Source organism: Ylistrum balloti, unplaced genomic scaffold (assembly GCF_031769215.1).
Source record: "Ylistrum balloti isolate Yb309-2 unplaced genomic scaffold, AGI_CSIRO_Ybal_v1 Utg370290, whole genome shotgun sequence".
NCBI classification, from domain to species: domain Eukaryota; kingdom Metazoa; phylum Mollusca; class Bivalvia; order Pectinida; family Pectinidae; genus Ylistrum; species Ylistrum balloti.
The window spans coordinates 415597-430510 of NW_026782220.1; the positions used below are offsets into that span (position 1 = coordinate 415597).

Below are 14914 nucleotides of genomic sequence, written 5' to 3' on the forward strand. Positions count from 1 at the left end.
TTTTATCTCGGTTGAGAGTGCAATTTGATGAAAAAGAGAACATATGATTAGTTGTAGACTTAAAATTAGCATCAGATACAACACTTGAAATGTAATAATATCTACTGTACAGACTAAAATGATATTCTGTGTAAAAAGAGACTGCGACCAGGATTTATAGGTTGTAACAAAGTTTTGTACACAGAAAACGTTTAGTTGTGTTATTATGTAAATGTGCCAATGTTTTGTGATCTGGTTGTTTTGTGCCTACAGTGACCTCCATCCCCTAGGTATCACGTTGATCAAGTGCATGACCAGCAGCTGTGTGCAGCATGACATTTATGACATAGGATTAATGTGTTTGTTTTATAAAAAGATGTCTTGTCACAGGTTAAATATTTTGACAGCTATGTTTCCCTGGAAATCATTTTCAGCACAATATTTACTTCCTTGTTTTGCATATGCAATTAAATCTGGTTTAAGTGTAACCTGTGGCAAGATATCAGCTCCACTGTTTTTTGTTGAGAACGGTTAATCTCTTAGGTTCTATGCATACAATAAGATGTTTTGGTGTAACGCTAAAAATAGTATTTGGAATTCTCGGAATCATTTCAGAAATAATTTCATTAACAGCTTAACGCTTTTTCGTGTTGTGAACATTATTGTTCGGTGAAAAATTTTATTGGTGTGGGATTTAAGAGATCAGCCAAAATTTGAGCAACTGTAATTTGTTGGAATTGCTTTTTAAACTGATTTTAGTTAAAATGCAGGTAGCTTAAGTGTGATTTTATTTAGTATTTTTTTTTTATGGGGATGATTGTGGCGGGAGTTTGGGACTCTCCATGGATACTCCTACCACAAGATCCACCCATCATGCTGTGGTGTTCGATAGGGCTTTGCATGCTGTCTGATTATTGGTACAGGAGGGTCCGGTGATATGACTGACAACATGCCAATCTGTGACGAGATTCTCTGTAAATATGGAGGGGAGTGCCAACTGAACGAACAAGGGACATATGGTTGTTCCTGTAACTTCAACTGCCAAGCTATCAGGTAATGTTGTTTCTCTACCTCTTACTCTTACTCTGGATCACATTGACCTCCTATTCTCTGTCTATCATTCTCAAGCCCCTCTCCCTCTCCCTCTTCATCCCTTCATTCTCCACATTGACCTCCTATTCTCTGTCTATCATTCTCAAGCCCCTCTCCCTCTTCATCCCTTCATTCTCCACATTGACCTCCTATTCTCTGTCTATCATTCTCAAGCCCCTCTCCCTCTCCTTCTTCATCCCTTCATTCTCCACATTGACCTCCTATTCTCTGTCTATCATTCTCAAGCCCCTCTCCCTCTCCTTCTTCATCCCTTCATTCTCCACATTGACCTCCTATTCTCTGTCTATCATTCTCAAGCCCCTCTCCCTCTCCCTCTTCATCCCTTCATTCTCCACATTGACCTCCTATTCTCTGTCTATCATTCTCAAGCCTCTCTCCCTCTCCTTCTTTATTCCTTCATTCTCCACATTGACCTCCTATTCTCTGTCTATCATTCTCAAGCCCCTCTCCCTCTCCCTCTTCATCCCTTCATTCTCCACATTGACCTCCTATTCTCTGTCTATCATTCTCAAGCCCCTCTCCCTCTCCTTCTTCATCCCTTCATTCTCCACATTGACCTCCTATTCTCTGTCTATCATTCTCAAGCCCCTCTCCCTCTCCTTCTTCATCCCTTCATTCTCCACATTGACCTCCTATTCTCTGTCTATCATTCTCAAGCCCCTCTCCCTCTCCTTCTTCATCCCTTCATTCTCCACATTGACCTCCTATTCTCTGTCTATCATTCTCAAGCCCCTCTCCCTCTTCATCCCTTCATTCTCCACATTGACCTCCTATTCTCTGTCTATCATTCTCAAGCCCCTCTCCCTCTCCTTCTTCATCCCTTCATTCTCCACATTGACCTCCTATTCTCTGTCTATCATTCTCAAGCCCCTCTCCCTCTATCCCTTCATTCTCCACATTGACCTCCTATTCTCTGTCTATCATTCTCAAGCCCCTCTCCCTCTCTTCATCCCTTCATTCTCCACATTGACCTCCTATTCTCTGTCTATCATTCTCAAGCCCTCTCTCCTCTTCATCCCTTCATTCTCCACATTGACCTCCTATTCTCTGTCTATCATTCTCAAGCCCTCTCCCTCTCCTCCACCCTTCATTCTCCACATTGACCTCCTATTCTCTGTCTATCATTCTCAAGCCCCTCTCCCTCTTCATCCCTTCATTCTCCACATTGACCTCCTATTCTCTGTCTATCATTCTCAAGCCCCTCTCCCTCTTCATCCCTTCATTCTCCACATTGACCTCCTATTCTCTGTCTATCATTCTCAAGCCCCTCTCCCTCTCCTTCTTCATCCCTTCTCTCCACATTGACCTCCTATTCTCTGTCTATCATTCTCAAGCCCCTCTCCCTCTTCATCCCTTCATTCTCCACATTGACCTCCTATTCTCTGTCTATCATTCTCAAGCCCCTCTCCCTCTCCTTCTTCATCCCTTCATTCTCCACATTGACCTCCTATTCTCTGTCTATCATTCTCAAGCCCCTCTCCCTCTTCATCCCTTCATTCTCCACATTGACCTCCTATTCTCTGTCTATCATTCTCAAGCCCCTCTCCCTCTCCTTCTTCATCCCTTCATTCTCCACATTGACCTCCTATTCTCTGTCTATCATTCTCAAGCCCCTCTCCCTCTTCATCCCTTCATTCTCCACATTGACCTCCTATTCTCTGTCTATCATTCTCAAGCCCCTCTCCCTCTCCTTCTTCATCCCTTCATTCTCCACATTGACCTCCTATTCTCTGTCTATCATTCTCAAGCCCCTCTCCTCTTCATCCCTTCATTCTCCACATTGACCTCCTATTCTCTGTCTATCATTCTCAAGCCCCTCTCCCTCTCCTTCATCCCTTCATCCCTTCATTCTCCACATTGACCTCCTCATTCTCTGTCTATCATTCTCAAGCCCCTCTCCCTCTCCTTCTTCATCCCTTCATTCTCCACATTGACCTCCTATTCTCTGTCTATCAGCCCCTCCCTCTCTTCATCCCTTCATTCTCCACATTGACCTCCCTCTGTCTATCATTCTCTCTGTCTTATCCCTTCATTCTCCACATTGACCTCCTATTCTCTGTCTATCATTCTCAAGCCCCTCCTCTCCTTCTTCATCCCTTCATTCTCCACATTGACCTCCTATTCTCTGTCTATCATTCTCAAGCCCCTCTCCATCTTCATACATTCATTCTCCACATTGACCTCCTATTCTCTGTCTATCATTCTCAAGCCCCTCTCCTTCTTCATCCCTTCATTCTCCACATTGACCTCCTATTCTCTGTCTATCATTCTCAAGCCCCTCTCTCTCCTTCTTCATCCCTTCATTCTCCACATTGACCTCCTAGCCCCTCTCTCTGTCTATCATTCTCACAGACCTCCTATTCTCCCATTCTCAAGCCCCTCTCCTTCTTTATCCCTTCATTCTCCACATTGACCTCCTATTCTCTGTCTATCATTCTCAAGCCCCTCTCCCTCTCCTTCTTCATCCCTTCATTCTCCACATTGACCTCCTATTCTCTGTCTATCATTCTCAAGCCCCTCCCTCTCATCCCCTCTCCTCTCTTCATCCCTTCATTCTCCACATTGACCTCCTATTCTCTGTCTATCATTCTCAAGCCCCTCTCCTTCTTCATCCCTTCATTCTCCACATTGACCTCCTATTCTCTGTCTATCATTCTCAAGCCCCTCTCCTTCTTCATCCCTTCATTCTCCACATTGACCTCCTATTCTCTGTCTATCATTCTCAAGCCACTCTCCATCTTCATCCCTACATTCTCCACATTGTCCTCCTATTCTCTGTCTATCATTCTCAAGCCCCTCTCCCTCTCCTTCTTCATCCCTTCATTCTCCACATTGACCTCCTATTCAAGCCCCTCTGTCTATCATTCTCAAGCCCCTCTCCTCTCCTCTCCCTTCATCCCTTCATTCTCCACATTGACCTCCTATTCTCTGTCTATCATTCTCAAGCCCCTCTCCCTCTCCTTCTTCATTCCTTCATTCTCCACATTGACCTCCTATTCTCTGTCTATCATTCTCAAGCCCCTCTCCTTCTTCATCCCTTCATTCTCCACATTGACCTCCTATTCTCTGTCTATCATTCTCAAGCCCCTCTCCCTCTCCTTCTTCATTCCTTCATTCTCCACATTGACCTCCTATTCTCTGTCTATCATTCTCAAGCCCCTCTCCCTCTCCTTCTTCATCCCTTCATTCTCCACATTGACCTCCTATTCTCTGTCTATCATTCTCAAGCCCCTCTCCTCTCTTCATCCCTTCATTCTCCACATTGACCTCCTATTCTCTGTCTATCATTCTCAAGCCCCTCTCCTCTCCTTCTTCATCCCTTCATTCTCCACATTGACCTCCTATTCTCTGTCTATCATTCTCAAGCCCCTCTCCTCTCTCTCCCTCTCCTTCTTCATCCCTTCATTCTCCACATTGACCTCCTATTCTCTGTCTATCATTCTCAAGCCCCTCTCCCTCTCCTTCTTCATCCCTTCATTCTCCACATTGACCTCCTATTCTCTATCCCTTCATTCTTCTATTCTCTGTCTATCATTCTCAAGCCCTCTCTCCTCTCCTTCTTCATCCCTTCATTCTCCACATTGACCTCCTATTCTCTGTCTATCATTCTCAAGCCCCTCTCCCTCTCCTTCATCCCTTCATTCTCCACATTGACCTCATATTGTGACTCTATCACTCACTTGACCCCCTCCTTCTTCATCCCTTCATTCTCCACATTGACCTCCTATTCTCTGTCTATCATTAACAAGCACCTCTCCCTCTCCATCTTCATCCCTTCATTCTCCACATTGACCTCCTATTCTCTGTCTATCATTCTCAAGCCCCTCTCCCTCTCCTTCTTCATCCCTTCATTCTCCACATTGACCTCCTATTCTCTGTCTATCATTCTCAAGCCCCTCTCCCTCTCCTTCTTCATCCCTTCATTCTCCACATTGACCTCCTATTCTCTGTCTATCATTCTCAAGCCCCTCTCCTCTCCTTCTTCATCCCTTCATTCTCCACATTGACCTCCTATTCTCTGTCTATCATTCTCAAGCCCCTCTCCCTCTCCTTCTTCATCCCTTCATTCTCCACATTGACCTCCTATTCTCTGTCTATCATTCTCAAGCCCCTCTCCCTCTCCTTCTTCATCCCTTCATTCTCCACATTGACCTCCTATTCTCTGTCTATCATTCTCAAGCCCCTCTCCTTCTTTATTCCTTCATTCTCCACATTGACCTCCTATTCTCTATCTATCATTCTCAAGCCCCTCTCCCTTTCCCTCCTTTATTCCTTCATTCCTCCAGATTGACCTCCTAGTCTCTATCTGACATTGTCCAGCTCCAGTTGTTCCCTCCCTGACCTTCTTTAATCTTTCATTCCTCCAAATTGACCTCCTAGTCTCTATCTGACATTGTCCAGCTCCAGTTGTTCCCTCCCTGACCTCCTTTATTCCTTCATTCCTCCAGATTGACCTCCTAGTCTCTATCTGACATTGTTTCCTCTCTGACCTTCTTTATTCCTTCCTTCCTCCATATTGACCTCCTAGTCTCTATCTGACATTGTTTTCCTCCCTGACCTTTCCCATTCCTTTCTTTTCCCATTGGTCACTTAGTTATTTCCATACTGAACTCTCCAGCTCCTCACTTCCTAAATCTAAACTCATCAGGATCAAATGTTTGTTGGAACTGATGAAAAGAATTTAGAGAATCTGAATGCCCCAGACTAAAGTTATTGGATTTGTAAATAAGTATACCTTGATGAACCCTTTAAAATTCACAAAAAATATCAATTATATAAAAACTTTAAGCATTTCACCTGAATTTTTAGTCCTCCATCATCAGAAGGTGGGTTGTACAAATCGCCTTTAGTCCGTGGTTTGTTTGTCCATTCTATATTCTTGAAAATTAAGAATTAGAGGTTGGGCTTTTCTCAAATTTCATATGCAGGTTTATGAAATGTATGTTGTACTTTGGTTGTGCTTGTTGTTTGGTTTGCACAACATTCTTCTTGGAAAGGAAAATTTCCCTTTGAACATGTAATAGAGATAAAGGTCAAAGGTTTAAGAAGATGACCTCCAGAATTATCTCTTTCTGAAGTGCTGTTAAACTGTTGTAGTTTAGGCAAGTATGGGAACAAGCTACAGAAACAGCATACTGTATAGGTTGTAGAATATCTTATATTGATATAAAGCTGTGTGTGTCTGATGCTCATAAGTTTGCCTGTTGGTTCCTCTGTTCTCATTTGAGAATGTGACATTACTGATTTTGATTAAGCGTGGAAGGTATTGTCAATAAAGCAGAAGACACTTACTCTCCACAACACCTGGTCTTATTCTCTTTGTCATTCTTCAGAAGTCTCTGTAAATCTTTCCTTTGTTCATATTTTGTTCTAGTTTTATGGAATTTAGATTTGGATTATAATTACATTCATATTGAAAGTCACAGGGTTGAAAAACAGAATTCATATGTTATATGTACGTTCATGTGATCCACTTAAGATGACCAGCACTGAGGCTGTGACCCCACTCTTGGGGACCTTTTCTGATATCCTGACTTTCCATCAGATACTCCGTAAATCGTTGGACATCATTCTATCAGGATTGTCAGGGTTTGTGTGTCCCTTGTGAGTTCAATAAAATCCTTGTGTGAGAGGAATTTTGTGTCTTATTATGCCAGAACAATGTTGATCTTTCTGGTGATACGAATGCAAGCCAATGTATTAACACTACAATTAGCCTCTCTCTTGGGGATTAAGCTGTGTCCAGGTCAGAAATGATCGATATCCAGACCCCGTAAATACGAGACAATATCAAGAGGATTTGCTCTGATGTACTATTGGGCTTAGGAGTGAGAATCCAAACAGAAAATAGTCGCAAACACTTATGTCAAAAGTGACGATCAAGAGTGGGCTAAAAGGTCATTTTATGTGTGGCACACCTCTGGGGACTTGCTTTCTGGGTCATGTTTTTGAAATAGTGTAGATACCAACCTGTTACCATATATAAACTCTTACTTCACGTCAAAAGAGAAAGACAGTAATGATATAAGAATTTACCTATTTGTCTTGCCCCATCCAAGAGGTAAAGTGACTGACCTTTAATTTAGAAATATTTGAAATATCCAACGTATAGGCATGAATAACATTGCTGGGCTTTATGATCCAGGTGAGCGATACAGGCCCTATGGGCCTCTTGTTTATATGAAAAGGTGTGTATTTGAGTTTTAAGTGTTATCCTGAAATTCATGTCATAATTCTATTTTTCTCCATCAAGCTTAAAGATTATTTCTTATTCTTATGTAAGATCGACAGTTTGTGGTTCAGATGGACGTACTTACGGAAATCATTGTCAGATGCAGCTTGAAGCTTGTAACGAACAAAGGGAGATAATCCAAGTATCCATGGATAATTGTTTTGGTAAGTAATGATTTGTGGTATAAAGCTTCATTATAACCACATGTTTGATGCCAGAACTGTTTATCCATGTGTTGGTCCAAGACACAATTCTTAAAATCAATCTTGAATTTTGTTTGCGCTCACAAAAGATATTTCTTGCCTTGGTACAGCCAGGTATCGACAATTTCTTTTTTAATTATCAACCAAGAAATTTGAGTCATGGCATTTCGTAAGTAACAACTTGGATGGTTGGTCATTAAGTTTGAACAAAAGAATACCTTTAAATCACTTAGATTTTGCATAGGATTTATATTCATGCTAATACAAGTGAAGAGTCAAAGGCAAATTCAAATCCCTCGCGATTATTTGTATAAAAATAATTCTTGCTTATATTAGTGCTGATTTGGTCACTGATATCATAGTCTGTATATCTATTAGTTCATCCTTCGTAAATTTTTAGTAATTTCTAGTTCAATGTTCATGAAAGGCATGTATTCACAAATTTGTCTGAAGATGTAAGTTCGCAAATTAAGTATTCTTGAAATCTGAGTGATTTTAAACAGTGAATCTGACCTTAGTAGATTATTGATGTCACGGGAATCAAATGTGTTAAACCATATTGTTATAGACCACTTCTGAATAACCTAGAGGTACAGGGACTAAATTTTATTGACGTGACTAGCATAAGCCATGCTATGCTGACAAAGTAGTCACAGGCCAGGGGCTACATAAAGGAACACTCTGTAGAAATTTTAAAAAACTTTTTTCTGAAAGCATTCCAATTTGGGCAGCATCATATTGGAGGAAAAATTAGATTTGAATTGTTAGTTACATGCTGAGATAAAAGAAGATTCTTCAAATGAATGACCTTGGCCTATTTTCAAGGTCACTGTGTTGATTGTGTTTTTAAAAATGTTCAAAGCAAGGTGTTAAGACCAGACTTTTAAATATCTGTCTAATGACCTAATTTCTTTAATGATTTTCATAGAACTTAATACATAGGTGAACAACATAACTTCTCAATGGCTATTGACAGAACAGTCACCTAAGATGTTTTATACTTTCAGACATCAATGAAGAGCTATGTGATGGCAGCCCACCATTGATGGCTCCTTATCCATATGAATATAATTGTTCATCTAAATTTAACAACTGTCCGCCTAACAGCTACTGCCATGAACAGTTCGGCAAATGTTGCCAGGAAGGTAAATCACCTTGTTATTTTGTCCACTTTTCCTTTTTGTGCAAGTTTGTTTGTTTTTTCTATAAGACTATAGCTAGTAGTTTGTTTAACCTTTATTTAACCTCTATTTGACCTTTGGTTCATGTGACTCCTGCACTTTTGTTCTTCGTTTATACTCTCATTGCTTCTTTCCTCTTGTCTGGTATTCTGTGTATGGAGATGAGAAGACACCTGTTAAATGCCTGTGACCTGAGAGGTAGAAATGTTTTATGAAGATTCTTAACAGTTTGTAAAAAATCCTAATCTCTTTTTAATGCCATATTTTTTCTAAAAATGAATTTAAATTTGGACACTCTATTAATTTCCATCCTTATAATATTTTTAGAATACACTTCTTCATAGTAGTAATAACAATACTTATAGTTAATCTGTATATACATTCCTGACATTTTGCAATGGTGTGACATTCATGGTAAGATAAACTGCAGTGAGATGTAACTGTTTTTTATATGACTTTTAAGAGTTAAACAATTCAAATGATTCAAATAGCTCACATTCCTCCTAATTGGCTTCATGATGCTGACATCTCCAACAGGAAATTACAACATAGTTTCTTACTGCCAAATTTTCCAACATGAACGACCCTAAGTGCTGAATTCTCGATCTATTGTGACGTGAAATGTCAACAAGGTTTCCTACTGTTAAACACATCTTTGCAACTTCCTTACAAGTATCAATCTGATCACTTGGAGTGCCTTTTGTACAACCTGCTAATTTTAAATCTGTAACTGCAGCATCAGTTCCTGCCTATCACTGCCCTTTTCCTCTAACTCTTTCTGTTCTATTTAAAATTTGGACACAAGTCTTGATAAACCCAGGCGAGACTTGCTAACAGATCTAGTTGTTTTAAGCTTGATCCTTTCTGTAATTAATGAAGAGAGACAAGACGTTAGTTGTCAGAGGAGTTTGAGGATGGTTTGGTTTGATCTCTTATGTCAATGAAATCTGTTTTATCATTTTCTATCTGATTTACGATCTAGAAAAACATTGCACATTTCAAAGAAAGGTTAAGAAAGTTTTTGTTGAAAAAAATGTGTACCCTGCTTCATCATTACTGATTCTGAACTAATAGAATAAAGGCATTTAATTACTGATCTATAGAAAAACAGTCGCTTAATCATCAAACGATAAAAACAAAAAACAAAAATTGTATCGCTTAAGGAATCACTTTTGCACCTTAAACCATGGGACAAAAATGAGTCTGTACAATCAAATGTAGGCCTATTTCCATGTCACTTGAAGAAATTGTTATGAAGACACCTTCATTTTATTTGGAATGGCAGCATTTGCCAGTGTTGTGACAAGGCATTGCCTTCAGCTGCCTGGAATATCAATGATAAGTTTAGCCATATTTAGTGTGACAATCGTGTTATGATGTTCTCCGGAGAAAAGCTGAGATTACAGGTTTCCTTGTAAAAATTGCTTCCCAGGACATGATTACAGGAACTGCTATACCTCTGAAGTAGTCTCCCAAGGATAAGAAAATGGATATTGTTTACTAAGATTGTTACTTTGATAGCCGTGTTTCTCCCAGTTTTTTAAATCAGGCACACATAAACGTACTAAAGGTCCTCCAGTCATATGACAGATGCCTGTTAATATCATTTCTTTAATCTAAAGTGGTACCAGGATATATGTGTCATGTGTTCAGGCTTTTTATCTTTTTCTATGTCAGATGAAAATTCAGGTCGTAAATCTTCCCAGGATACATCTTCTGATAGTGGCCTTATTTGTATTGGTGGATGGTTTCTTTTCTGGTGAATCACCTTCTACAGTTACTTTTCAGACAGCCATGTTTGTCTGTACTGTCCGATTACAGAAACAATATCTTACATTATTTAATAATCTTCAGTCATATATCAGTCCAGTTGGTAAATGCTCTGTGATAAGTAGGTGAAACCCAAGATAGTCAGGGTCTCTACTTTTCATGTTCAAGATGCAAAAATATTATCCTGGAACTGTTGCTACCTTTCTTGTCTGCCATTACTAGCATTTTATAGTTCTTCACCTTCATCTGTCATCAGACATTTTTCAGCCTAAGTGAGACCTCCTTTATCTGCCAGGATCAGACCCTCTTAATCTGCCAGGATCAGACCATCTTAGTCTGCCAGGATCAAATCATCTTCATCTGCCTGAATCAGACCTCCCTTATCTGCTTTATCAGTGCTTTTTTATTTGCCTGAATGAGACCTTTATCTGCCTGGATAAGACCTCCTTTATCTGCCTGGATCAGACCTCCTTTATCTGCCTGGTTCAAACCTCCTTTATCTGCCAGGATCAGACCTCCTTTATCTGCCTGGTTCAAACCTCCTTTACCTGCCTGGTTCAAAACTCCTTTATCTGCCTGGATCAGACCTCCTTTATCTGCCAGGATCAAACCTCCTTTATCTGCCTGGATCAGACCTCCTTTATCTGCCTGGATCAGACCTCCTTTATCTGCAAGGATCAAACCTCATTCATCTGCCAGGATCAGACCTCCTTTATCTGCCAGGATCTAACCTCCTTTATCTGCCTGGATCAGACTTCCTTTATCTGCCAGGATCATACCTCCTTTATCTGCCTGGATAAGACCTCCTTTATCTGCCTGGATCAGACCTCCTTTATCTGCCTGGTTCAAACCTCCTTTATCTGCCAGGATCAGACCTCCTTTATCTGCCTGGATCAAACCTCCTTTATCTGCCAGGATCAAACCTCCTTTATCTGCCTGGATCAAACCTCCTTTATCTGCCTGGATCAGACCTCCTTTATCTGCCTGGTTCAAACCTCCTTTATCTGCCAGGATCAGACCTCCTTTATCTGCCAGGATCAGACCTCCTTTATCTGCCAGGATCAGACCTCCTTTATCTGCCAGGATCAGACCTCCTTTATCTGCCAGGATCAGACCTCCTTTATCTGCCAGGATCAGACCTCCTTTATCTGCCAGGATCAGACCTCCTTTATCTGCCTGGATCAAACCTCCTTTATCTGCCAGGATCAGACCTCCTTTATCTGCCAGGATCAGACCTCCTTTATCTGCCAGGATCAGACCTCCTTTATCTGCCAGGATCAGACCTCCTTTATCTGCCAGGATCAGACCTCCTTTATCTGCCTGGTTCAAACCTCCTTTATCTGCCAGGATCAGACCTCCTTTATCTGCCAGGATCAGACCTCTTTTATCTGCTTTAACAATGTAATTTTTGTTATAATGATTCAACATCATGAACATGACAGAACTTTTTCATCAAGGAAGTACATGTGCTTTCCTGTCTTCCAGTTTGTGATAGTTTGAGAATTTCTTTACCTGGTGTTGATCACCAATTCTATGTTCTTTCCAAAGAATACTGTCTGAACAATTCTTAAGATTCTGTCTTTGCTCTTTAAAATGAAATGATAAAATTTTTACTTCTGGAATTGACTGTTTTCACCCCTGACACAGTCAAACTATTCTTCACCATATATCAGTATCCAGGCAAAGTTGTAAGGTTCCTTAATGTTTACATTTAATATCAGGTTATAGATCCTTAGATTATCTCCCTTGGTTTTCCATCTGGATCATAGCTGGTGCTATGTTTCTTTTAAACAATAAATTCAAATGTACCTGGGATCAACAGAAGCCATTGTGAAAACTCAACTACATTTTTACTTTGTTGTTTTAAATGTGAAAGTTAAAAAATCAGGGTGCATGTTGTTGTTATTGTTTATAGTTATAGTTGTATCGAGACAAATTCTCCTTGACTTCACCTCTCTAGAATGTTTGTTCCATCACAGATCATTTGTACATCCCCTTTTAAAGAACTGATTTAGTTCTTTAAATCCAGATTTACCATTGCTGGTTCTGTTCTGCACTGTAGTAGAGACACATGTATTTATCTTAAATCTATTTTAGGTCACCGGTGACAAAGCCTCATGTTGACCTATTGCGATCGCCTTTTGTCTGGCTTTGTGCGTCATTCATTATAGATAATTGACTTTTTAACTTCTCTGGAAAACCCTTGAACCAATTTTATTGACATTTTACTCAAATGTTGCATGGCCAAGGTGAACTAAAACAGTAAACATTATTGTCCTTATCCCCATCAGGCTGTAAAGACAGATCCAAAAGAAGCTGTGTTTACTCAACACCCAGATATGGTAGAATCAATTACTGTTCATGAATGGGGAAGTCTTAAGGTGCTTTACCAAAGTTATGAATTTCATGACCCCAGGATTTCACATTTTCCTGTGAGGAGAATATTTTACTGTAGCTTATATAGAAAAATTTCCTTTGTGAGCATATTTTCTTAAGTACTTTTCATAGATAGAAGGATCTAAAGATGCTCAAAAATATTAATATCATGACCACAGGGTCTCACATTTCACCAGGGGAGAGAGAGAATTTTGATATAGTTTATATAGGAAAGCTACAAATCAACATAGGATGTAAGTTAGTTTAATGCAGAGTATATATTTGCATGACTCTTCTGCTCTAGCATTTATAGAACTCTTATGTCTTTTACGACACTTGTGCTGTAGCATTTATAGAACTCAGATGACTGTTAAGACACTTGTGCTGTAGCATTTATAGAACTCAGATGACTGTTAAGACACTTGTGCTGTAGCATTTATAGAACTTGGATGACTGCTAAGACACTTGTGCTCTAGTGTTTATAGAACTCAGACAACTGTTAAGACATTTATCCTTTAGCATTTATAGAACGCAAGTGACTATTAAGACACTTGTGCTGTAGCTTTTATAGAACTGCGGTGATGGTTAAGGCAATTGTGCTCTAGCATTATAGAACTCAGGTGACAGTTAAAACCCTTGTGCTCTTGCTAGCATGTACAGATCTGGACTGACTGTGAAGACACTCGTGTCTATAGTGTTTATAGAACTCTGGTGGCTGTTAAGACCCTTGTGCTCCAGCGCTTATAGAACTCAGGTGGCTGTTAAGACCCTTTTGCCTCTTGTTGTCTTTCTTGATGAATCTTGTTACATATTTCCTTCTCAATTAGAACAATCACTTTATTTATTTGTTGATTTTCTACATTTGTTGATCAATTTACCCTACATTTTTTGTTTATCATTTCATATTTTTTTTTGTTTGTCACCTACTCGCACAATATGCATCCTCTATTATCATTTATACCTGTTATGACACCAAACATGTCTGCTGAGAACCAGGAAACAGGCGTCCAGAGCTTACTTAGTACATGTAAGTACTGCTCTCACAGTTATCTCCCTTACACAGCTTAAGTGCACTGTTTTCCACTGACTCCTATACTTATCAATTTGTATCACATTGTGCCATATTTCATCTTGTACATACATAATGTAAGCATGTTAGGAATTATGATATATGTTGACAAAGTAGGGGCTTCCTCATTATATACCTTGACACATTAGTTGATAACTCCTTCATACACATTGACACATCATATCATATCATATACATTGACACATTAGGAGATAATCCATCTAATCAACTGACACATTAAGAGATAATCCATCTTATACATTGACACATTAAGAGATAATCCATCATATACATTGACACATTAGGAGATAGTCCCGATAATCCATCATATACATTGACACATTAAGAGATAATCCATCTTATACATTGACACATTAGGAGATAGTCCCGATAATCCATCATATACATTGACACATTAGGAGATAATCCATCATATACATTGACATATTAGGAGATAATCCATCCTATACATTGACACATTAAGAGATAATTCATCATATACATTGACACATTAGGAGATAATCCATCCTATACATTGACACATTAGGAGATGGTCCCGATAATCCATCATATACATTGACACATTAGGAGATAATCCATCATATACATTGACACATTAGGAGATAATCCATTATATACATTGACACATTAGGAGATAATCCATCATATACATTGACACATTTGGAGATAGTCCCAATAATCCATCATATACATTGACACATAAGGAGATAATCCATCATATACATTGACATATTAGGAGATAATCCATCCTATACATTGACACATTAAGAGATAATTCATCATATACATTGACTCATTAGGAGATAATCCATTATATTCATGGACACATTAGGAGATAATTCATTATATACATTGACACATTAGGAGATAATCCATTATATTCATGGACACATTAAGAGATAATTCATCATATACATTGACACATTAGGAGATAATTCATCATATACATTGACACATTAGGAGATAATTC

General features: G+C 39.3%; 1 protein-coding gene across 1 annotated transcript in view; it reads left to right on the plus strand.

Moving 5' to 3' along the window:
* Positions 1-14914, plus strand: part of LOC132552970 (agrin-like) — a 43006-nt gene that overhangs the window by 4370 nt on the left and 23722 nt on the right. Inside the window, exons 3-5 of the mRNA XM_060217172.1 lie at positions 903-1032; positions 7376-7488; positions 8535-8672. Of these exons, the coding sequence (XP_060073155.1) occupies positions 903-1032; positions 7376-7488; positions 8535-8672 (381 nt within the window). The remainder of the gene's footprint in view (positions 1-902; positions 1033-7375; positions 7489-8534; positions 8673-14914) is intronic.